The 23,440-nt window shown below is 39.4% G+C and overlaps 1 protein-coding gene across 3 annotated transcripts; it reads left to right on the top strand.

Moving 5' to 3' along the window:
• Window positions 1-9,701: 9,701 nt before the first annotated feature.
• On the top strand, window positions 9,702-22,739 carry CLEC12A (C-type lectin domain family 12 member A). 3 transcript variants are annotated; one of them, XM_040235119.1, is made up of 6 exons: window positions 9,702-9,898; window positions 14,337-14,435; window positions 15,124-15,291; window positions 16,703-16,863; window positions 18,908-19,011; window positions 22,024-22,739. In XM_040235119.1, the coding sequence occupies exons 1-6, from the start codon at window positions 9,808-9,810 to the stop codon at window positions 22,196-22,198; spliced, it is 798 nt and encodes a 265-aa protein (XP_040091053.1). In that variant the 5' UTR covers window positions 9,702-9,807; the 3' UTR covers window positions 22,199-22,739. The 3 variants fall into 3 exon arrangements, with proteins under 3 accessions (XP_040091053.1, XP_040091054.1, XP_040091055.1); XM_040235120.1 differs by lacking the exon at window positions 22,024-22,739 and adding an exon at window positions 21,739-21,915; XM_040235121.1 differs by lacking the exon at window positions 14,337-14,435.
• Window positions 22,740-23,440: the final 701 nt, after the last annotated feature.

Here is a 23,440-nt window from a genome sequence, read left to right as displayed (position 1 = left end):
GAGAAGGGGTATATGGGCTTCCTGGGTAGCTCAATGGTAAAGAATCCAGCTGCCAATGCAGGAGACACAGGTTCGATCTCTGGGTCAGAAAGATTCCCTGGAGAAGGAAATGGCAATCCACTCCAGTATTCTTGCCTCATAGTTCAAGTAAACAGGTTTACTATTCTCATATAGGACTGAAATGGAAGTCTCATATACACAGATTTAAAAAGCAACTTTATCATTCTTTTTAAAAGTAGCCTATTGTCACTGTCATTCCCAGAAAGATAAAATTATTCACTGAAGGTCAAAAACTCTGCACTTGACCCCCATACACTGGGTTTTTCTTTATTCTCATGGGAAAGCTAGTTTCTTCTATTGTTCTTCTCCAGAGAAATATCTGCTATTAATAATTTTGATATCTTTGTTGGCTATTTTGTTCACAAAAAGAGGTTACAGTTCTTTTCCTTGAAATTTTGTGTCTTTTAATTTTTATTTCATGGACTCTCTTTCATATTCACTAAAAATGATGATTTTTGTCTCCGACCTTGGAGTGACTATGAAATTTGATCAGATTCTATTGCTCATAGTCCTCTCCCTGCTGCCCTGCTATCATCATGTTATCCCCTACAACGTAGGAGTAAATCCAAAGGTCTTCTTGAGGATATATTAGCTTCTTGTGTCAGAATAGTTTATCCCCCATTGCTTTTTATGATAGCTTGGCATATGAGACACAGTGTATCTCAAGAATCTCAACCAATCTCTCTCTCTCTGTCTACTTTCTCTTTTTCTCCTGTCTTGGTTAGAACTCCAGGGAGCTATTACACACACACACACACACACACACACACTGACTTGGGAGAGCCCAATTTTGTATTTATTTTGGATAACTCTTTCCTCATTGAATAATTACATGATTTCCAAACCTGTCTTCACACCAGATTTATGTGGAGAGTCCCCTTAAAACTTTGCATTTATTGATTTATTTGTTTCTCACAATAACCCTAGGGCTTCCTGGGTGGCACTAGCAGTAAAGAACCTGTCTGCCAACACAGGAGATGAGGGTTTGATCCCTGGGTCTGGAAAATCCCCTGGAGATGGCAATGGCAATCCACTCCAGTATTTTTGTCTGGGAAAATCCATAGACAGAGGAGCCTGATGGACAACAGTCCATGGGGTTGCAGAAGAGTCAGACACAACTCAGCAACTAAATAACAACAACTCCGTGAAGGAAGTATCCCATGCAGAAATTGTTTTTTGGAAAATGTTTGACATAACTTAGTCTATTCATTGATCTTGTTTGGATGAGCTGTCATTATCTTTGCAGAACTTTTCTTTAACATTTCCCCCATAATTTTGTCAATTACAGTTTAGGTTTTCCTGCTCTGGTAGCAACTCTTATGTATTTTTCTACTCCTGGGCCTCTGCTCCAGGAGGCTATGATTCTACTTATCTGTCTCTTCAATTTTACAGTGTGGTGATTTGCCCTGTGACCTCAGTTCTCTGATGGAGAAAGGTTGCTTATATTTAGTTTTTTTTTTTTTCTTAAACTTGTTGTGTGAATGGGCATGATCATGTCTAGACTCCTTACATGTCAGACTAAAAACCACAAATATGTCAATTATTGTGTATCTTGAAAGATAAAGGCAAAATGAGAAGCAGGGAGCAAAGGATGAGATGGTTAGATAGCATCACTGACTCAGTGAACATCAATTTGTGCAAACTCTGGGAAACAGTGAAGGACAGAGGAGCCTGGTATGCTACAGTCCATGGGGTTGCAAAGAGTCGGACATGACTGAGAGAGTGAACAACAACAACTACTGTTTCTGTGATTAGAGCATGCTCATTGATTGACTGGCTGGATAATGAATAAGTAAGTGAATACACTAAGAGTTAAGTAAAAAAGAAGCAGCTAGAGTCATATATGACAACATGTTTTTATTCCCTTAAATATATAAAATGAATCCAGAAAATAATCACTTTAGCTTTTTTTTTTTTTTTTAAATATGTAGGATTCCTTAGCAAATAGTCTCTAAAATTCTGAGATTTCTATGTAGAAAATTTGATGGTATATGTTCTTGAGAATAAAAGCTTAGAGGGTAAGATAAGCAACACTGGATAAAGGTAAAAGTTCATCCATACAACACAGTTGAGGACTAGGCCTCAGCTAATCCTATAGGGAGGAGAAGGCAATGGCACCCCACTCCAGTACTCTTGCCTGGACAATCCCATGGACAGAGGAGCCTGGTAGGCTGCAGCCGATGGGGTCACGAAGAGTCGGACATGACTAAGTGACTTCATTTTCACTTTTCACTTTCATGCATTGGAGAAGGAAATGGCAACCCACTCCAGTGTTCTTGCCTGAAGAATCCCAGGGACAGGGGAGTCTGGTGGGCTTCTGCCAGGAGCCAGAGTGAGGAATCCCTCCCGTGGCAATGATCATGAGGAAGGAAGCCAGACAAAATGCAAAGGCGTGATCTAGCTTCAGGGGTTCCCCCTGAGTTTTCCTGAACATCTACCCCCAAAAAACCAGAGTTAGCCTTATTTTATTGTTCTGTGCTTTCCACTCTTCTGACACTCTCTGGAAAGAGTTAACTCAGAGCTTCAGTTAACAGTCTCCTGCAAGAGGAGTGTCTCAGCTCAAACCACTCTGATGGCTCTCTAACTTGCCTGACAGTTAGAGACTTTTACAATTTGTGGATTGTTTACAGCCCCCCAACCACAAGAGGCACAAAGCTTAAAGCATCTTAAGATACAGAGGCTTTTCTAAAGAGCTATGCACTCATCGCACACGCTAGTAAAGTAATGCTCAAAATTCTCTAAGCCAGGCTTCAGCAATACGTGAACTGTGAACTTCCAGATGTTCAAGCTGGTTTTCAAAAAGGCAGAGGAACCAGAGATCAAATTGCCAACATCCGCTGGATCATGAAAAAAGCAAGAGAGTTCCAGAAAAACATCTATTTCTGCTTTCTCCACTATGCCAAAGCCTTTGACTGTGTGGATCACAATCAACTGTGGAAAATTCTGAAAGAGATGGGAATACCAGACCACCTAACCTGCCTCTTGAGAAAGCTGTATGCAGGTCAGGAAGCAACAGTTAGAACTGGACATGGAACAACAGACTGGTTCCAAATAGGAAAAGGAGTATGTCAAGGCTGTATATTGTCACCCTGCTTATTTAACTTATATGCGGAGTACGTCATGAGAGGTGCTGGACTGGAAGAAACACAAGCTGGAATCAAGATTGCCGGGAGAAATATCAAGAACCTCAGATATGCAGATGACACCACCCTATGGCAGAAAGTGAAGAGGAATTAAAAAGGCTCTTGATGAAAGTGAAAGAGGAGAGTGAAAAGTTGGCTTAAAACTCAACATTCAGAAAACAAAGATCATAGCATCTGGTCCCATCACTTCATGGGAAATAGATGGGGAAACAGTGGAAACAGTGTCAGACTTTATTTTTCTGGGCTCCAAAATCACTGCAGATGGTGATTGCAGCCATGAAATTAAGAGACACTTACTCCTTGGAAGAAAAGTTATGACCAACCTAGATAGCATATTCAAAAGCAGAGACATTACTTTGCCAACTAGGGTCCGTCTAGTTAAGGCTATGGTTTTTCCAGTAGTCATGTATGGATGTGAGAGTTGGACTGTGAATTTTGAACTGTGGTGTTGGAGAAGACTCTTGAGAGTCCCTTGGACTGCAAGGAGATCCAACCAGGTATTCTAAAGGAGATCAACCCTGGGATTTCTTTGGAAGGAATGATGCTAAAGCTGAAACTCCAGTACTTTGGCCACCTCATGCGAAGAGTTGACTCATTGGAGAAGACTTTGATGCTGGGAGGGATTGAGGGCAGGAGGAGAAGGGGACGACCGAGGATGAGATCACTGGATGGCATCACTGACTTGATGGATGCGATTCTGAATGAACTCCGGGAATTGGTGATGGACAGGGAGGCCTGGCATGCTGCGATTCATGGTGTCGCAAAGAGTCGGACACGACTGAGTGACTGAACTGAACTGAACTGAAAAATCATGTTGGTGACGGGTTTTCACTGTTGACTCAATGACTGCTGCCAGGCCTCCATATTCTTTCTCTTTTAGGCACCTGAAGGATATTAATCAATGTAATTGGGATATAGAAATAGGAATATAGTAGTTTTGATGTTAGCAACGCTAGACTTTTGAGTTAATTACTTTTCTTTTGTTATAAATCACTGTACTCCTTTTACTTGTTGTAAATTGTTGTATCTTTGCTATGTAAGAATGTAACTTTATTTAGTGCTTTCTGAGAGTGGCACCAGACTTTGGGAAGAACAACATAAATAAGTCTTCTGGTTGACAAACCTTTATCAGAAAAAAGGCTATAAAATGCTAATTGGCTCTCTGGCCAGAAGATGATGTAAATCACCTAAGACTTGTGTATACAACTAGGTATGCAGAGAGAAAAGCCTGGTGTTGATAAGAGTCAGGGCTGCTGCTGCTGCATAATTTTATATTATCCATTGATGTCTACATACAAAAGGGTATAAAAGGCCCTTCTGAACAATAGGGGAGGGGCCAGTCACTGGACTGGTTTCCCCCGTGTCTTCTCTTTACTCTATTTTCTGGCTGAATTCCCATCTGGGGCATGGAGGCTCGCCATGTCTACTTACTTGCCCTGGCTTCTAAGATTCATGCGAGAGGGAGCCCAAGGTGGGGCACCCCCCGCTATTCAAGAGGACACTGGTGACCTAACGTAGATGGTGCAAGCTCCTTGTCTGGTACATTATTGGCTTTCTACGTAAACCAAGTTATTCAGCCTCTTTTCTCCACTAAATTTTCCTACTACACTATTTCTTCCTAATCTAATCTTATATCTCTAAGTAAATAAATAAATAAGCTTTCCTTGCCTATGCCATCCACGCTTCAAATTCCCTGGATTCACCGGGGTTGGACCCCGGCAGGCTTCCATCTGTGGGGTCACACAGAGTCAGACCCGACTAAAGTGACTTAGCAGCAGCAGCAATCCTATAGGGAACTCTGGAGCTAGGCTGGTCCTTCAAATTTGCATCTCTGGAGGTCAGAAGTCTGAACCTTTATACCCCACACCTGTTACCTTGTCCACTCATTTGATGTAGGCTGTCCCTGAGAAGGGTGACTCACTTTAGCAGACAGCAATTCCAAGAAAAAGACTCAGCAGAGAATTCAGTTGCCAACATTCTCAGTAGCTTGGGAAATACATCAGTCTTGATGGGAGAATCTTGGTAGCAAACCAGAGTACTTGCTATACACTGTACAAAGTACTTGCTGTACTCACTGCTTGATTTGCTTGATTAGTATGTGACTTTCCTTTACCAGCCCCTCCAGTGTTCTATTCAGTCTCTTTTCTTGGTGAAAATCACAAGAAGTTAGTGGGACTAACTACACTTCCAATCGTTGCAATCTGTCCTGAAACTGCAACTAATATTCATCATCTTCCTATCCCACTACAATTCTAGTTCCATGACCATTGACAACACCTTGAACTAGACTAGACGTTTCACCTGATAGGGTGACCAAGGTACTCATCACTAAGGGGTCTAATCCCCTGGATATAACACCCCATTTCTACTAAACTTACCTATTTGCTGTCAAAACTTAATAGGGGGCTATCAAGAGATATCTAGTGGATCAGCCTGGGGTCAAATATATGCTTTACTTCCTGTCTTAGACAACAGCCCTACATTCTCCTGATAACCAGGTTTAATGAGCCCTGTTAGGACTGTGACTCATTTTCTTTCCTGCTGGGCTCCTGGCATAAGAAGTCCAGAGGAGCAGACATAGCTTAAAATTTAATGAGATTCTCACCATGTTGCCTGAGAAAAGAGTTTGCACTCAGGAAACCAGAGCTTCTGACAAATCCTAAAATGGTGAGGACATAAGCACAAATTCCCCTTTTACTAGCATAATCATGCATTTCAGAAAAGGAAATAATCAGACCTTTCAGAAAATACTAGTCTCTGGCTCTGAACCTATACTAATGCCAAGACCCATAACATCATTGTGACCCACCAGACAGAGTAAGAGCTTAGGGAGGTTAGGTGATCAGTGGAGTTTTAGTTTAGTTTAGTTTAGTTTTAGTTTAGGTCTATCTCATTGTGGGCCCAGTGTTTCCCCAAACACTGGTTTGTGGTTATTTTCCATTTCCAGAATGCACAATTGGAATAGATCAGCTGGCAGAATTCCCCCTTACCAGGCATTTGGTCCTGTCCAAAACATCCATAAGACCCATACTGAAAGGTCTTTGATACTTGGTCATATTTGGTCTTGTCTAAAACCATTTGGCATGAACCAAATATGTTCATGGGCTTTTTGGATAGATCATCTGGTAAAGAATCCATTTGCAATGCAAGAGACCTCAGTTCCATTCCTAGATCCAGAAGTGCCTCTAGAGAAGGGATAGTTTACCCACTCCAGTATTCATGGGCTTTCCTGGTAAAGAATCCACCCACAGTATGGGAGACCTGGGTTTGATCCCTGGGTTAGGAAGATCCCCTGGAGGAGGGCATGGAAACCCAATCCAGTGTTCTTGTCTGGAGACTCCCCAAGGACAGAGGAGCCTGGTGGACTACACATGGGATCACAAAGAGTTGGACATGACTAAGCACATGAAAAGAAGGGAAGTGAAAAACAAAGGAGAATAGGAAAGATATAAGCATCTGAATGCAGAGTTCCAAAGAATAGCAAGAAGAGATAAGAAAGCCTTCTTCAGCGATCAATGCAAAGAAAGAGAGGGAAAGAACAGAATGAGAAAGATGAGATCTCTTCAAGAAAATTAGAGATACCAAGGGAACACTTCATGCAAAGGTGGGCTTGATAAAGGACAGAAATGGTATGGACCTAACAGAAGCAGAAGATATTAAGAAGAGGTGGCAAGAATACACAGAATAACTGTACAAAAAAGAGCTTCACAACCCGGATAATCACAATGGTGTGATCACTCGTCTAGAGCCAGACATTCTGGAATGTGAAGTCAAGTGGGCCTTAGAAAGCATCACTACGAACAAAGCTAGTGGAGGTAATGGAATTCCAGTTCAAATCCTGAAAGATGATGATGTAAAAGTGCTGCACTCAATATGCCAGCAAATTTGGAAAACTCAGCAGTGGCCACAGGACTGGAAAAGGTCAGTTTTCATTCCAGTCCCAAGGAAAGGCAATGCCAAAGAATGCTCAAACCACGGCACAATTGCACTCATCTCACATGCTAGTAAAGTAATGCTCAAAATTCTCCAAGCCAGGCTTCAACAATACGTGAACCATGGACTTCCAGATTTTCAAGCTGGTTTTAGAAAAGCAGAGGAACCAGAGATCAAATTGCCAACATTCTCCGGATCATCGAAAAAGCAAGAGAGTTCCAGAAAAACATCGATTTCTGCTTTCTCCACTATGCCAAAGCCTTTGACTGTGTGGATCACAGTAAACTGTGGAAAATTCTGAAAGAGATGGGAATACCAGACCACCTAACCTGCCTCTTGAGAAATCTGTATGCAGGTCAGGAAGCAACAGTCAGAACTGGACATGGAACAACAGACTGGTTCCAAATAGGAAAAGGAGTATGTCAAGGCTGTATGTTGTCTCCCTGCTCATTTAACTTATATGCAGAATACATCATGAGAAACGCTAGACTGGAAGAAACACAAGCTGGAATCAAGATTGCCGGGAGAAATATCAAGAACCTCAGATATGCAGATGACACCACCCTTATGGCAGAAAGTGAAGAGGAACTAAAAAGGCTCTTGATGAAAGTGAAAGGGGAGAGTGAAAAAGTTGGCTTAAAGCTCAACATTCAGAAAACAAAGATCATGGCAACTGGTCCCATCACTTTGTGGGAAATAGATGGGGAAACAGTGGAAACAGTGTCAGACTTTATTTTTCTGGGCTCCAAAATCACTGCAGATGGTGATTGCAGCCATGAAATTAAGACACTTCGTTCTTGGAAGGAAAGTTATAACCAACCTAGATAGCATATTCAAAAGCAGAGATATTACTTTGCCGACTAAGGTCCATCTAGTCAAGGCTATGGTTTTTCCAGTAGTCATGTAAGGATGTGAGAGTTGGACTGTGAAGAAGGCTGAGCGCCGAAGAATTGATGCTTTTGAACTGTGGTGTTGGAAAAGACTCTTGAGAGTCCCTTGGACTGCAAGGAGATCCAACCAGTCCATTCTGATGGAGATCAGCCCTGGGATGTCTTTGGAAGAAATGATGCTAAAGCTGAAATTCCAGTACTTTGGCCACCTCATGCGAAGAGTTGACTCACTGGAAGAGTCTGATGCTGGGAGGGATTGGGGGCAGGAGGAGAAGGGGACAACTGAGGATGAGATGGATGGATGGCATCACAGACTCGATGGACGTGAGTATGAGTGAACTCCGGGAGTTGGTGATGGACAGGGAGGCCTGGTGTGCTGCTATTCATGGGGTCGCAAAGAGGGACTGAGAGACTGAACTGAACTGAAGCACACGACTGAGGGACTGAACTGAACTGAAGCACAGCACAGCACAAATATAGTCATGGACATTTTGGATAGGAGGAAAATGTCAAGAAACTTTTGGCATGGACCAAATGTCTCATGGACCTTTTGTCAAGGATCCAAAGTCTGCTAATCTCCTAACGTGCAAAGCTATTTCTGGGACTTTTGGTATATTGACCATAGCCATCAATATGCATACTCCCTGGTATGGTTTTATTCTGGATCCCTTAGTATATTTTTTGTTATTAGGGAAACTAGGCATTCCTTGGCCTTTTTAGGCTATCCTGTACCTGGGTATCAGGGTGTAGAGGTGAGGCTTTCCTTAAAAAAAAAAAAAATTATTCATCTATTTGTATGGGCTCTCAGTCACCTCACATGGGATACTCATTATATCATGCGGGATCTTTCCTGGCAGTGCACGGACTAGCTAGTTATGGCATGTGGGCTTCTCTCTAGCTGTGGTGCATGGCTCCAAAGCATGCAGGTTCAGTAGTTGTGCTGTGTGGGCTTAATTGTTCTGCAGCATGTGGAATGGGTGGCTCAATGGTGAAGAATCCACCTGCAATACAGGAGACGCAGGTTAGAGCCCCTGGAGGAGGAAATGGCAATCCACTTCAATATTCTTGCCTGGGAAATTCCCATGGGCTGAGGAGCCTGGCAGGCTACAGTTCGTGGGGTTGCAAAAGAGTCAGACATGACTTTGGCAACTAAACAAATGTGGGATTTTAGTTCTCTGACCAGGTATTGAACCCATGTCCCCAGTGTTGGAAGGTGGATTCTTAACCACTGGACTGCCAGGGAAGTCCTGGGGTAGAGCTTTTGCTCTCCCTCTCTCTGCACATGTGTGATCTCCCAGCTAAGCAAATCTATTAAGACCTTTGCCAAGACACATACAGAATATCTATGCCAAGTCACTGCTGTACACTAGTGAGAGTTTGAGGGCTGTGTTCTTTCTGTTATTTTTTTCCTTGAGAGTTTTTCTCCAAGAAACTCCATGTTATATTTACACCATGCTGATCTGTGCCCCTTTGCACAATGCTAATAATGCCCAAACACAATTTTAAAAACCACTTTCTGTGGTCCGTAGATTCAGAGAAATGAGAAAGGGAAGAGATAAGAGGAAGAAAGATGCTCTCTGTTCTTCTCTGAGGTCATGTATAGCAGCTCATTTCCGGAGCTGTGAGTGACTGGTACTGTGGATTTAAAAAACAGAAGTTTAAAGATATGTTTAAACTTTGGTTTATGAACAGACATTGAAATTACAGCTGTTTATCAGCCAACTCTATTACTTTGTCCTCTCCTTTTTTCCAGTTTTTTGGGCTTTCTTTGCATAACATCAATGTCTGAAGAAGTTACTTATGCAGATCTAAAATTCCAGGACTCCAGTCAGACAGAAAATATCCAGAAGTTTGACAAATTTGAGAAAGAAGGTAAGATTTTGAGCTATAGATGTGTTGTAATGTGGTCAGGGTGTACAAAGTGGCAGAAGTGTTGAGTAGATTCCCCTTGGATGTTAGTGAATTGGCAATGATCTCTCTATTTGAATTTTTAATTATGCATCTTAATTTTACCCAAAATACCAAAAATATCCATACAAAATGACTGTAAGGTTTTTTTAAGACAATGATCAATGTACTGGACACTTAATCTTTTACAAATTTTCTGGTTTTTTTTTCATATCACAATCAACATAATTATGATAGGATAATATTTTCATATGACTGGATTGTGAAACATTTTTCCCCCATGAAAGGAAGCCATGGAAAAATGAACATGTGCTGTCCAAGGAAGTTAAGGCTTTGTACCTTCTTTTTTCTAAATAAATGCTAGTGTGTATGTGTGTGTGTGTGTCTGGTGCACAAGATACCAGAGAGACAAAGAGAGAGAGAGAGGAACTTTAGAGGATTTCATCTGAATTTTTTTTTCTTTTTTTTTTTTTTACCAAACTGAGTCTATATTAAACTCTAAAAATTTTTCTACTTTTTTTGGATATCTTTTCCCAATTTACTAAAATATAGAAGAGGTTAAATTAAATGAAAGGATACATCAAGTATTAAAGGAAGAAAAGAGATAAAGAAACATTAGAAGAGACACATTCAAATTCATCCTGTGCCAGGAAATTTGATATTTTTTAATCTTAATTTATTTCTGAGATAAATGGACTATTGTGTTTACTTTCTATACTGTAATTTCCATCTTATTCATAATCCTGTATTTCTCCAGTTGTATGTAGCTTCTACTTCCTGGCTTTTAATCTTTTGGATGAAATCTGTCCCAGAATATGCAAACTTAAAATCAGTGTGCATAAATTAAACAGTTCGGTTCAGTTCAGTTGGATATGGATAACACGAAAAGTTGGTAGAAGCAGTGAAATTAAGAGAGGGAACTGATAGAAAATTCTCATGTAGTCTTTAAGTGTTCTCCCCCTCCCCAAAATGTAGCATTCTTTGAAGTTCTAACTTTATTGTGAACAGCATTTTCATTGTTGAATCTTGGGTCCATTTATCATCAGCATTGTAAATCCTGAGAAGGGATAACAGCTTAATTCTGTGGCCTTTTCCTCTAATACAAACTTTTTTTTTTTTAAGGACTGGAAGTTAAGGATTTTACAATACTTTCTGTCAACTTCCTTGTTGGTATTTCTCCTTTTATATGGTTTGAGAGGAACAGAACATATCATGAACTTAATATACCATAATTGCTCTTAACATATCTCATCACATTCTATCTCATTTTCTGTCCTACTAATTGTCCTTATTCTAAATTTCCACTTCAGAAATTGAATCTAAAAAAATCTTGAATCCATGTCTTGTTGGCTTTCTCAATTTTGTCTAATTTTCTTATTATTCAGCTTAAAGTTTATATAGTATTATATAAACTTTGTATTATTTAACATCTACCCCTTAGTCTCATATGCTCCCTCCCTGGGCTTTTTCCTTGAAAAATTCCAGTTCTTAAATATCTACCCACTTTGTGCCCCTTCTGAGCAGCTGAACATTGCCACATAAAAAATGCACAAACTCTCAAACCCAGTTTACTCTCATTTGCCAATATATGTATATGTGTGTTCAGTAGTGTCCAACTCTGTAGCCTCTGTGCAACTCTATGGGCTGTAACCCACCAGGCTCCTCTGTCCATGGGATTGTCCAGACAAGAATACTGGAGTGGGTTGCCATATCCTACTCCTATTTTTAAAAAAATAATCCTCACTTGACCACTTAAGTCTCTCCATTTTTTCTCCATTTCTTCATCTCCTTCCACAGCTCAACTCGTTGAACCCATTGTCTTTTGTCACAGACTCCTAGTTATCCCTCTCTCTCTTCTCATCTAACTCTGCTAGGTTTCTACCAGTGTTCCATGGGGATTATCCTTGTTTCAGTCATGGATCACCTCCTCCCTGACCCACTGTAACAGTCACATCTCTGCTCTAATCTGTCCCCTGACTTCTCCTTTGACCACTTCTAACATCATTTCTCATGGAAACAGTATCAGGCTTTATTTTTGGGGGGCTCCAAAATCACTGCAGGTGGTGATTGCAGCCATGAAATTAAAAGATGCTTATTGCTTGGAAGGAAAGTTATGACCAACCTACATAGCATATTCAAAAGCAGAGACATTACTTTGCCAACAAAGGTCCGTCTAGTCAAGGCTATGGTTTTCCAGTAGTCATGTATGGATGTGAGAGTTGGACTGTGAAGAAGGCTGAGCGCCGAAGAATTGATGCTTTTGAACTGTGGTGTTGGAGAAGACTCTTGAGAGTCCCTTGGACTGCAAGGAGATCCAACCAGTCCATTCTGAAGGAGATTAGCCCTGGGTGTTCTTTGGAAGGAATAATGCTAATGCTGAAACTCCAGTACTTTGGCTACCTCATGCAAAGAGTTGACTCATTGGAAAAGACTCTGATGCTGGGAGGGATTGGGGGCAGGAGGAGAAGGGGACGACCGAGGATGAGATGGCTGGATGGCATCACCGACTCGATGGACGTGAGTTTGAGTGAACTCTGGGAGTTGGTGATGGACAGGGAGGCCTGGCGTGCTGAGATTCATGGGGTCGCAAAGAGTTGGACACGACTGAGTGACTGAACTGAACTGAACATCATTTCTCACCTTGGCCACAATTCTTTAGTCACTCTGAATCTTTTCTGTTTTTTTTCAAACAGGTAAAACTTTTCTCCAAATTAGAGTCTTTGAATTAGATGTTCTTGCTATCTGCAGTTTCTTTGCTCTGATTTCTCATTCCCAGTGGCCATAGTTCTGAACTAAATGCTCTTTATAATATAGCTCAGTTTCAAACCTGAGCATACCATTTAACAGTAGAGATATCTCTCAGCTCACTCATAATTAAAATTTGTCTCCTATGAAAGCAGGGACTGGTATGTCTTGTTCACTTCTGTATTGTTAGTATCCAGACTAATGTCCAGTGTACAGAGATATTCAATAACTTTTGATTAACTGAATATATAAATAAATTAGAAAAAGTCTGTAAAAATAATAGCACTTGAAGTCATGCTTCTGACCTTAGAAATGATCTTGACTATGTAATTTTTTCACTGTTAACTATTGTCCAAGGTCTAAAAACATTGTTTCACATTTCATTTTCAATTCTCTCTATATTTCGTAGTATCATGGTATCACCAACTGTGATATGAAGGACATAGGTACAGTATAGTAATTATAGTAAGGTTATGTTATCTCTGAATTATATTTTCAAGAAATATCTAGTATCCATTTATACAAGTAATGATTATTTAAATCACACAGTGATTTAATAGCAATTAACTTATAAAGTTGATAATTTCTTGAGTTTTTTTTAAGTAGGGAAATGATCTTTTCAACAAATGTTCATAGTTCAACAAAAAAGAAACATTAATCAAAGTTTGCTGCTCAAAGCATGAAAAAATTCTGAGGAAACTATCTTGTCTAACCTAAGAACTGGCTGACGGGAGAACACCCAGAGACATTACAGGGACACTTTCTCATGTATGCTCCACAGCCGAACTCTCAGTATTTTCTGGGGAAAACATAGACAAGGAAATTACTTTCTCTGATACCCTACATTTGTCAACTCAAGGAAGGAACACTTAAATTGACTTTGTTGTTAGCCGCTTGTTGCTCAGTTTCCCCAATTCTGTACAGACAAGATACATCTTTTTTCAGATTAATTGGTCTTCTCGCTTCTTTTTCTTTCTCTTTTTCATAGATTTATTATTTATTTTTATTGGAGTGGAATTGCTTCCACTGTGGTGTTAGCTTCAGGTGTTACAGCAAAGTGAATCAGGAATACATATACATACGGTCCTTCTTTTTTTTGGATTTCCTTTTCCTTTGTTGTTGTTGTTTAGTCACTCAGTCATGTCTGACTCTGTTTTGACCCCATGGACTGTAGCCACCAGGCTTCTCTGTCCATGGTATTTCCCAGGCTAGTATACTGGAGTGGGTTGCCATTTCCTTCTCCAGGGGATCATCTCAACCCAGGGACTGAATCCGTAACTCTTCACGCATCTCCTGCTTGGCAGGCAGAGTTTTTACCATTGAGCCACCTGGGAAGCCCTTTCTTTCCCCTTTGGGTCAGCACATTCTCACTTATTTTTCAGCCCCATTTTTGCTTCTGTTTCTTGAATCGCCCTATCAATCCCAAGCTTCTGCTTTGAAAACCAATTTGCATGCAAAACAATTAACAAAACGTTTTTGACTTCTTGACATACTTAGTCTTTAAAAAGTTATTTTTAAATGCCCTTGAGTTTCTAGCAAAACACATTCCTTTACTGCAGACCTATGAGAAGATAAATAAAGACAACATAAATGAACACATGAATCAAATTAAAATGTACACCATTCTAAGTGTCTTTACTAATTTTGCTTCCCACAGAGCCACCTGTTCCTTCCCACGTATGGCGTCAAAGAGCCTTGGCTCTGACTCTCCTGTGCCTTCTGCTGCTGATTGGCCTGGGAGTCTTAGGAGGCATATGTATGTATTCCCTATGTTTTTAGTGCCAGGGAAAACAGTTAGAAGTGAGTTTTGCTCTTTGAATCGAAGCCTTGGAATAGGTGATATGTCCACAAAGGGACTTAAAACTAGGCAGTTACAACATGGTACTTAGTCTCTTTTTAAAATTTTACAATTAAAATTTTTTAAGTGTAAAATTTTATTTTTAATTGGAGGATACTTGTTTTACAATGTTATGTTGATTTCTGCTGTACAACAGGGTGAATCAGCTATACGTATGCATATATCCCCTCCCTCTTGAACCTCCCTTCAAATGCCTCATCCCTCCCCTCTAGGTTAGCACACAGCATCGGTTGAGTTCCCCATGTTATATATAGCACTTATATGTAAATACCTGTTTATTTTACATATGGTAATGTATATGTTTCAATGCTACGTTCTCAATCATCCTACCCTTTCCTTCCCCAGGTGTGCCCACAAGTCTGTTCTCTATGTCTGCGCCTCTGTTCTTGTCCTCTAAATAGGGGCATATGTATTCAGTCTCTTTCCCTTACTTCTGTGAAATAACTGCTTCCCTAGACATTTAATATTCTTAATTCAGCAGAAAGGAGATGATGGTTGTACTGAGGGACTGCAATTTTTTTTTTTTTTTTTACCATTTCTCTCTCTCTTTTTTTTTAATCTGACATTCACATAACTTTGAAGACAGGCATGGAAAAATTGAATAAGCTACAAAATTTCAAAGAAGAACTTCAAAGAAATATGTCTCTACAACTCATGCAAAACACAAATAGTTCCCAGAAAATCAGGAATCTTTCTATAAAACTTGAAGAAATAGCCACCAAATTATGTCGTGAGTTATATATAAAAAACAAAGGTAATCCTCATTTCTTTCTGAGTTATTTATTAGACAATGAACTAAACCTTGGAGTCTCTTGATCACTTCATCAAAAGCTAGTAGCCTTTCCCAGGAAACTATTATTTGGAAGAAAGAATTAAATGTGGTTGATTGAAGACCCATTGATGTTTCTGTGCAGTTAGAAGAAAAACAGAAAAATAACTATAATTCCCAAATTATCAGGAGATGATACTTACTAAAATATAAGATGGTCTGCAGTTTCTGTAATCTGACATTTACCACTACTATTTTGGGCACTGAAGTCCATAGAATATAGGGAAAAAGGATAAATAACCTCTTTAATTTATTTTCCTGTGGGGTTCAGTGGCAAAGAATCCACCTGCAATGCAGGAAATGTGAATTCAATCCCTGGGTAGAGAAGATCCCCTGAAGAGAAAATGCCAACCCACTCCAGCATTCTTGTGGGGAAAATCCCGTGGACAGAAGAGCCTGGCAGGCTACAATCCATGGGGTTGTAAAAAGTCAGACACAGCTGAGCACGCATAAGGCACATCTGAGCACTATATGATTTTTGGCTACACTGAGTCTTTGCTGCTGTGTGCAGTCCTTCTCTAGTTGTGACAAACAGGGGCTACACTCTAGTTGCGGTACATAGGCTTCTCATTGCAGTGGCTTCTCTTATTGTGGAGCCTGGGCTTCAGTAGTTGTGGTGCACAGGCTTAGCAGTTCCATGGCATATGGAATCTTCCAGGACCAGGAATTGAACCCATGTCTCCAGCACTTGAAGTTGGATTCTTAAACATTGGACCACCAGGGAAACTGGATCACCTCTTTATGTTTTTTAAAAAGAAGAGCAATAGAAGATATATCACCTTTTTACAGATGACCTTGTTCCTAAATGTCACTCGATGTTTGATAAGAGTTAATAGAAAAAAAAAAATCAAGTTTAGTCTTACCTTTGGAATTGGGAGGCACTAGTCTTTTAATATCTCTAACAGTTTCTATAGTTATTATAACTAAAACATATTGTCATCTTAAGAATTCTCCTGAATATTCAACAAGTCAAAGAGCTGGAAATGCTCTAGTTGGAAAAGGCAGTATGTCTTGTGATTGGCCTTTACTGCCATGTAGAAATACACAAAATGACAAAGGGAAAGAAGGAGATTAATTAATTGCTAATCAGGGCTCCTGAGACTGGAAAATAGACTGAAATCCAAGTGTTTAATTTCAAATGTGTTCAAATTATGTTCTGGACACATTGTGGTTGTACATGGGAGCCTGGAATACAAGATTTACTTTCTTCACTTTTGGTGTTAGAAGAAGAAAGACAAGTAAATATGCTTTATTTTTGTAAACTGAGAGAACAATGGGAATAGTAAAAATTATGAAGATATCAACACAACCAAACAAAAGTATGCTTTTCTTCCAGGGAACAAATGTAAACCTTGTCCAGAGGAGTGGCTGTGGCATGATGACAACTGCTACCTTCCACTATCTCGATATCAACAACAGAAAACGTGGCAAAAGAGTGATAAGATTTGTTCTCACTACAATGCCAGCCTGTTGACAATTAAAAGCAAAAGTGTGTTGGTAAGATCGCATGGATCTCTGCCTGTAAGGGAAGAAGTCACTTTCCCCAACATAGAATAGAGGGAGGAGACATGTAGGGGAAGATTTGTATTAGTCCAGACATGAATCTGGCTTATTTTAGTTAGGTGAATGGAACTTAGTATACTCATATCGGGATATTGAGCCGACAGGCCATGTGAAACTTTAGCTTAGCACCTTAGCATCAGTGGATTCTCAGAGGCTGATGGGCAGATGGTAGACGTGGAGCCCCCAGAATCTTTAGGTCTGTAAATATTTCCAAACTAGAAATTTAGAATCAATTCTCAGGACATAGGTTTGAGCATTTATCTCAAAACAGAAGATTTGTAATTATTCCTGAGTCTTACCAATTCTGTAAAATCACACAGAAGGAGGTTCACTGTTTCCACCCTTTTGCATTTGCATTTTTTTAACTAAGAGGAAAAGGCTACATATACTAGAATAATGATGCTTTCAAATTGTGGTGTTGAAGACTCGTGAGAGTCGCTTGGACTGCAAGGTGATCCAACAAGTCAGTCCTCAAAGAAACCAACCCTGAATATTCATTGGAAGGACTGAGGCTGAGGTTGAAGCTCCAATACTTTGGCCACCAGATGCAAGGAGCTGACTCATTGGAAGAGACCTTGATGCTGGAAAAGATTGAAGGCAGGAGAAGAAGGGAAAGACAGGATGAGTTGGTTGGATGGCATCACTGACTCGATGGACATGAGTTTGAGCAAACTCTGGGAGATAGCAAAGGACAGGAAAGCCTGGCGTGCTGCAGTCCATGGGATCACAGAGTCGGATGTGACTGAACAACTGAACAAAAGAATTAAGATTAGGTGGCAAACAGGAATCCTCTGGAGGCTCAGTAGTTTAAAGACTTGGCTCTTTCACTGCTATTGGCCCAGGTTTGATCCTTGGTTGGAGAACTAAGATTCCACAAGTTGTGTGGCACATCAGGGCCAAGTAAGTAAATAAAAGAGAGATGGTGAAGGCAAGTGCCACACAGACATATTACACTGAGTTCCTGGGTCCCCGGAAAATTGAATTCTCTGAAAGATTTAGTTATTTATTTATCTTATTTTTTCTAATATTTAAATTATATCTCTATATTTTGGAGAATATAAAGAATGCCATGGAAAGAGGAGCCTGGTGGGCTATAGTTCATGGGATCTCAAAGAGCTGGACACAACTGAGCGACTAATACACACACACACACACACACACACACACATTTTGGGCTATCCTGGTGGCTCAGCAGTAAAGACTCCACCTGCCAATGCAGATGTGGGTTCGACCCCTGGGTGGAAAAGATCCCCTAGAGTAGGAAATGGCAATCCACTCCAGTATTCATTCTTGCCTGGAGAACTCCATGGACAGAGAAACCTGGTGGGCTATAGTCTGTGGAGTCGCAAAAATGTTAGGCATGACTTAGCAACTAAACAATAACAACAACTCTCTAGAGATTACTTATTCATTGGCATTTGTGGTTTTTCAGATAGTAATCCCATATTTATTTTAAAACAAAAATATATTTTTTCAAAAGTCTCAGCTTCCTTACTGTCAGAATTCTTTTTCTTCTTTATAAAAGGGGGGAAATCATTCTAGTTTCCGCCTAGTCTTATTATTCTCAAATGACCCATTCATAGTTATTTGCTTAACAAATGACTGGCATATAAGAAAATTAAAAAAAAAAAAAAAACAACTATTACTTTGGCTACAAATCTCTGAACTGGGTTTGAATTCTAATCTATAACCATTCTCCTCTGACCTTATTACACTTTTCTCATACTCAAGTTTCTCTTAACTTGGGTTTTTGACAATGAGCCATCTCTTTGTCCCCATATAGTAACTGAGATATAAATGTTGAGAGACATCTTGCAATAAGGGGCATTCTGTCTCAATTTATTTTAATGGCATAGAAAATAGTAGAAAAGTGTCAAAAATGTCACCTTGACATAGTAATTTGTAAGAAATTACACTGTGAGGTAATTTACAGAAAAGGAAGGCAATGATTTTAACAAGCCACCTCTGTTTCCTATAGGAATTTATAAAATCTCTTCAGTTATATCACTATTGGTTGGGATTATCTCCCAGGAAAGATAGCACAGCATACAGGAACTTGGATACAATTATCCCCTTGGACTGGTAAGTTTTTATTCTTGTTGAATTTTAATAGCTGGTTTCAGTAAAGGTGAATTTTCTCAGGAGCACTGTAGCTTCTACTGAAATTGTATCCTCAAAGAACCCTTTTCCATCACACTTTTATGATGTGTTTAATAATGAGAAAATTATTGCAAATGTCTAAGCCAAATAAGGGAGGATTTATGTGAATAATGCTTTTATCTAAGAAAACTATAGAAGTCAACACAGGTCACTGGGCTTGAATATGTACTTAAAATTGTGCAATGCTAGGATTCTAAAACAAGTGAAAGATTGATTCTTCCTTTTGTTACTTAACCATTGATTGGATGCACAGACAAATTAATTCAACAGATGAAAATAATAAAATGTGTAAATGCTTCAGTAAGAATACATAGAATAACAAAAAAAATAGATTTTGTCTTTGAAATTTATGTTATAACTGAAATTTGAAGTGGACATTTTTGAATAAAAAATTTAGAGATTGACTAGAAGAGCATTTCTGGTAAAGAGAATAAAACGAACATGGGCATGATATAAAAAATATTTTGTTGCACAACATAGTAAGAAATTGGTTATAAATACCCCAGTATAAATGGACTCATATGTTGTATTTGTTCTGCTTATAATGGGTGGGGGCAAAGCGTATATAAAAAGAATGCCAAAATTTATTTGTGTTTTATAATTCCTTAAATTTGGGAAGCAGGCAGGATTCAACTAAAGAAAGAAACAGCCTCAATCTGCCAGATGTTGTTTAGTCGCTAAGTTGTGTCTGACTCTTTGTGACCCCATGGACTGTGGCCTGCCAGGCTCCCCTGTCTGTGGGATTTCCCAGGCAAGGATACTGGAGTGGGTTGCCATACACTACTCCAGGGGATCTTCCCGACTCAGGGATTGAACCCAGGTCGCCTGCATTGCAGGTGGATTCTTTATCACTGAGCCATCAGGGAAGCCCAATGGATGCCCTTACAATCTCACAAATTTGTACAGATTTGTTTGTTGAGGACACATGAAGCTGGAGTGAGCTCAATACATATGTGCTGGGGTGCTGCCACTCTGAATCTAACCTCGAGATTCCTCCATATACAGGACGTTGGGCAAGGCAGCAAATAGAATCTTTGGTTGTGTTTTGGTTATTGTTTTGTTGTGTCCTGCTTCTTTTTTTCCATCAGATAGAAATAGTATGTGTAGGAATATGGGTTATAAAGATACTGCAGCTCTATCTTTGTCAGTCTGCAATGATAGCACAGAAGAGAGGATGTGCTTAGTTGCCCAGTCCTGTCCAACTCTTTGTGATCCCATGGACTGTAGCCCGCCAGGCTCCTCCATCCATGGGAATTCTTCAGGCAAGAATACTGGAGTGGGTTGCCATGCCCTCCTCTGAACAGGGGATAGGATCTGTACAAAGAAGAGAAAGATGTATATTCTAAAGATCTCATTTGGAGTGAAATTCTAGAAGTAAAGGTAGTGTGAGCGTAAAGGGACAGTATAGATGGAATCTTGTTTCAAAAAATAGAGCTTCCCTGTGTTTATTTGCAATTATTGCTAATGGGAAAGTAAACTATAATGGGATGGAAAACACAGTAACTATTTCAAATCACAAGAAATAATATAGAAATAGAAATATATCCTAGTATATGTATGTAATATACTTTTATATGTATCATGTACATATAATATATGTAATTCCTTTTTTAAAATTTTTGATGTTATTTTGGGATTTGTTCCTGGAAATGAGCTAGGATTAATATAATCTGTGTTCAGTTCAGTTCAGTTCAGTCGCTCAGTTGTGTCTGACTCATTGCAACCCCATGAACTGCAGCATGCCAGGCCTCTTTGTCCATCACCAACTCCCAGAGTTCACTCAAACTTTTGTCCATCGAGTTGGTGATGCCATCCAGCCATCTCATCCTCTGTCGTCCCCTTCTCCTCCTGCCCCCAATCCCTCCCAGCATCAGAGTCTTTTCCAATGAGTCAACTCTTCACATGAGGTGACCAAAGTACTGGAGTTTCAACTTTAACATCAGTCCTTCCAAAGAACACCCAGAACTGATCTCCTTTAGAATGGACTGATTGGATCTCCTTGCAGTCCAAGGGACTCTCAAGAGTCTTCTCCAACACCACAGTTCAAAAGCATCAATTCTTTGGTGCTCAGCTTTCTTCACAGTCCAACTTTCACATCCACACATGACTACTGGAAAAAGCACAGCCTTGACTAGACGGACCTTTGTTGGCAAAGTAATGTCTCTGCTTTTGAATATGCTATGTAGGTTGGTCATAACTTTCCTTCCAAGGAATAAGCGTCTTTTAATTTCATGGCTGCAATCACCATCTGCAGTGAATAATCTCTTTATGCTAGTTCAAATAGAAAATTAAAGTTATTTGAGGAGCTTATTTATTAATAATCATTAGTTACTGATCCAAGTGGTGATGCTACATTTTTTTCCCGAAGATAATATATTCAGTTTACAAGTTTGTCTTTAATCTATAGTCCCTCATCAGTCATCTTATATTAGGAGCTGGCAATCATTCAGGGCTTCATCATAAAATTTCTGGAAAATGCCTGAGGGAAATGTCACTTGGAGATGATGCTGAGCTTAAGGTATCACAGATACGGTTAATTTCTGATTTGGGGGATTACGAAAAACATTTAAGGAGGACAGCCTCAAAATTTATTACTTGTCCAGTTTTCCCAGAGAATCTAATGGAATTACATTACTTTCCTCATACTAGGTACTGTGGAAGGGAGGTGCTAGGTCTGGAGGAAAAGGACAACAAATACTCCAGCTGTGAGAAACTAGAAAAACCTGAGAGAAATCAGGGAGTGTGTGACAATGCACATTTGTCCATAAAAATAAGTAACTTGGACACTTGCCATTCTAAATAATAATTAAAATTTATTTTAGACAACACAGACCATAGGAGCAGTGATATGTTGGAAAAGTGATTTTTTTTTTTTCTGGGACTGTGTTTCAAATGTTTGACTTGCCAAGTGTAATTCTTTATTTTCTCTTTCAGGTTCACAAGAAATACAAGTGTCATAAGTGATAAGATGTATTGTGGATACATATATTATGCAACCTTTTCTTATACTAAGTGCACTGATACTAAAAATATTATATGTGAGAAGCTTGCTCAATCAGTGAAAATTGAGAGTATACTAATGAGTGAAGTCTTGGATAGAAGAAAGTAGTTAGTGCAATTATTTTGTCCCAAGTATTATCCTGCACTTAAAGGACACTTTGGGGACCATACATCTTGTTGACAACACCAATAGAATAAAGATACAGTAAGACTACATTTCTGCCTCCCTCCTAACAATTTACATTTTCAAACTTTCTTCTTTTTCTTCATTTGCTGAGTGAATGGAGCCTAACGTCAGAGTTATAATTTATGTTTCATTCACTCAATCCAGATACTGCTGAACATAAATATAGTATTTTGAGTGAGAATAGAGAAAACTGATGGAGGAAATGGAAACCCACTCCAGTATTCTTGCCTGGATAATTCCAGTGGACAGAGGAACCTGGTGGGCTGCAGTCCATGGGGTCACAACAAGTCAGATATGACTGAGCATACACAGAAAACAGATGCTAATTTTTCTTGCTTCTCCAGAAATAAGGTAAATATAAACTTTACAGAAAATCAAGTAAAATGAAATCTTGGAATATACAAAGAAGATAATACCATCATGACCAATTAGGATAATACAGGTTGATTTACTTACTTTTGGGGGGAAAAATAAAAAAGAGAATACAGTGCCATTTCAATAGATATAGAAAAAATGTTAGATAAAGTTCAACACCAAATCTCTTAGAAAACTAGAGCAGAAGATATCTCTAATCTGATAAATAATGTTAACATTAAAAAGAAAACAGAAAAAAAAAAAACTAACAAAAGCAGCAACACAAACCCCTATATAACATATTTCTAGTAAAAGAGTGAAGGGTTTCTTTGAAAGCTGGAAGAATATAGAAATGATCAGTTATTCTATTCAACAACCTCAACTGTCTTTTGGAGGTCCTGAAAGTGAAATAAAGTAAGAAAGAGATTAAAAATATTAAAAAAGAGAGAGAAATAAGATTTATTTGTAGATAATTTAATTCTTTACATGAAACCAATATAATTTATCACTTCAGTTCAATTCAGTTGCTCAGTCGTGTCCGACTCTTTGCGACCCCATGAATCACAGCACGCCAGGTCTCCCTGTCCATCACCAACTCCCGGAGTTCACTCAGACTCACGTCCATCGAGTCTGTGATGTCATCCAGCCATCTCATCCTCTGTTGTCCCCTTCTCCTCCTGCCCCCAATCCCTCCCAGCATCAGGGTCTTTTCCAATGAGTCAACTCTTTGCATGAGGTGGCCAAAGTACTGGAGTTTCAGCTGTAGCATCATTCCTTGCAAAGAAATCCCAGGGCTGATCTCCTTCAGAA

The sequence above is a fragment of the Oryx dammah genome, unplaced genomic scaffold, assembly GCF_014754425.2.
Source record: "Oryx dammah isolate SB20612 unplaced genomic scaffold, SCBI_Odam_1.1 HiC_scaffold_29, whole genome shotgun sequence".
NCBI classification, from domain to species: domain Eukaryota; kingdom Metazoa; phylum Chordata; class Mammalia; order Artiodactyla; family Bovidae; genus Oryx; species Oryx dammah.
The sequence above is the reverse complement of the archived record's forward strand: the minus strand, read 5'-3'. Positions and strand labels throughout refer to the sequence as shown.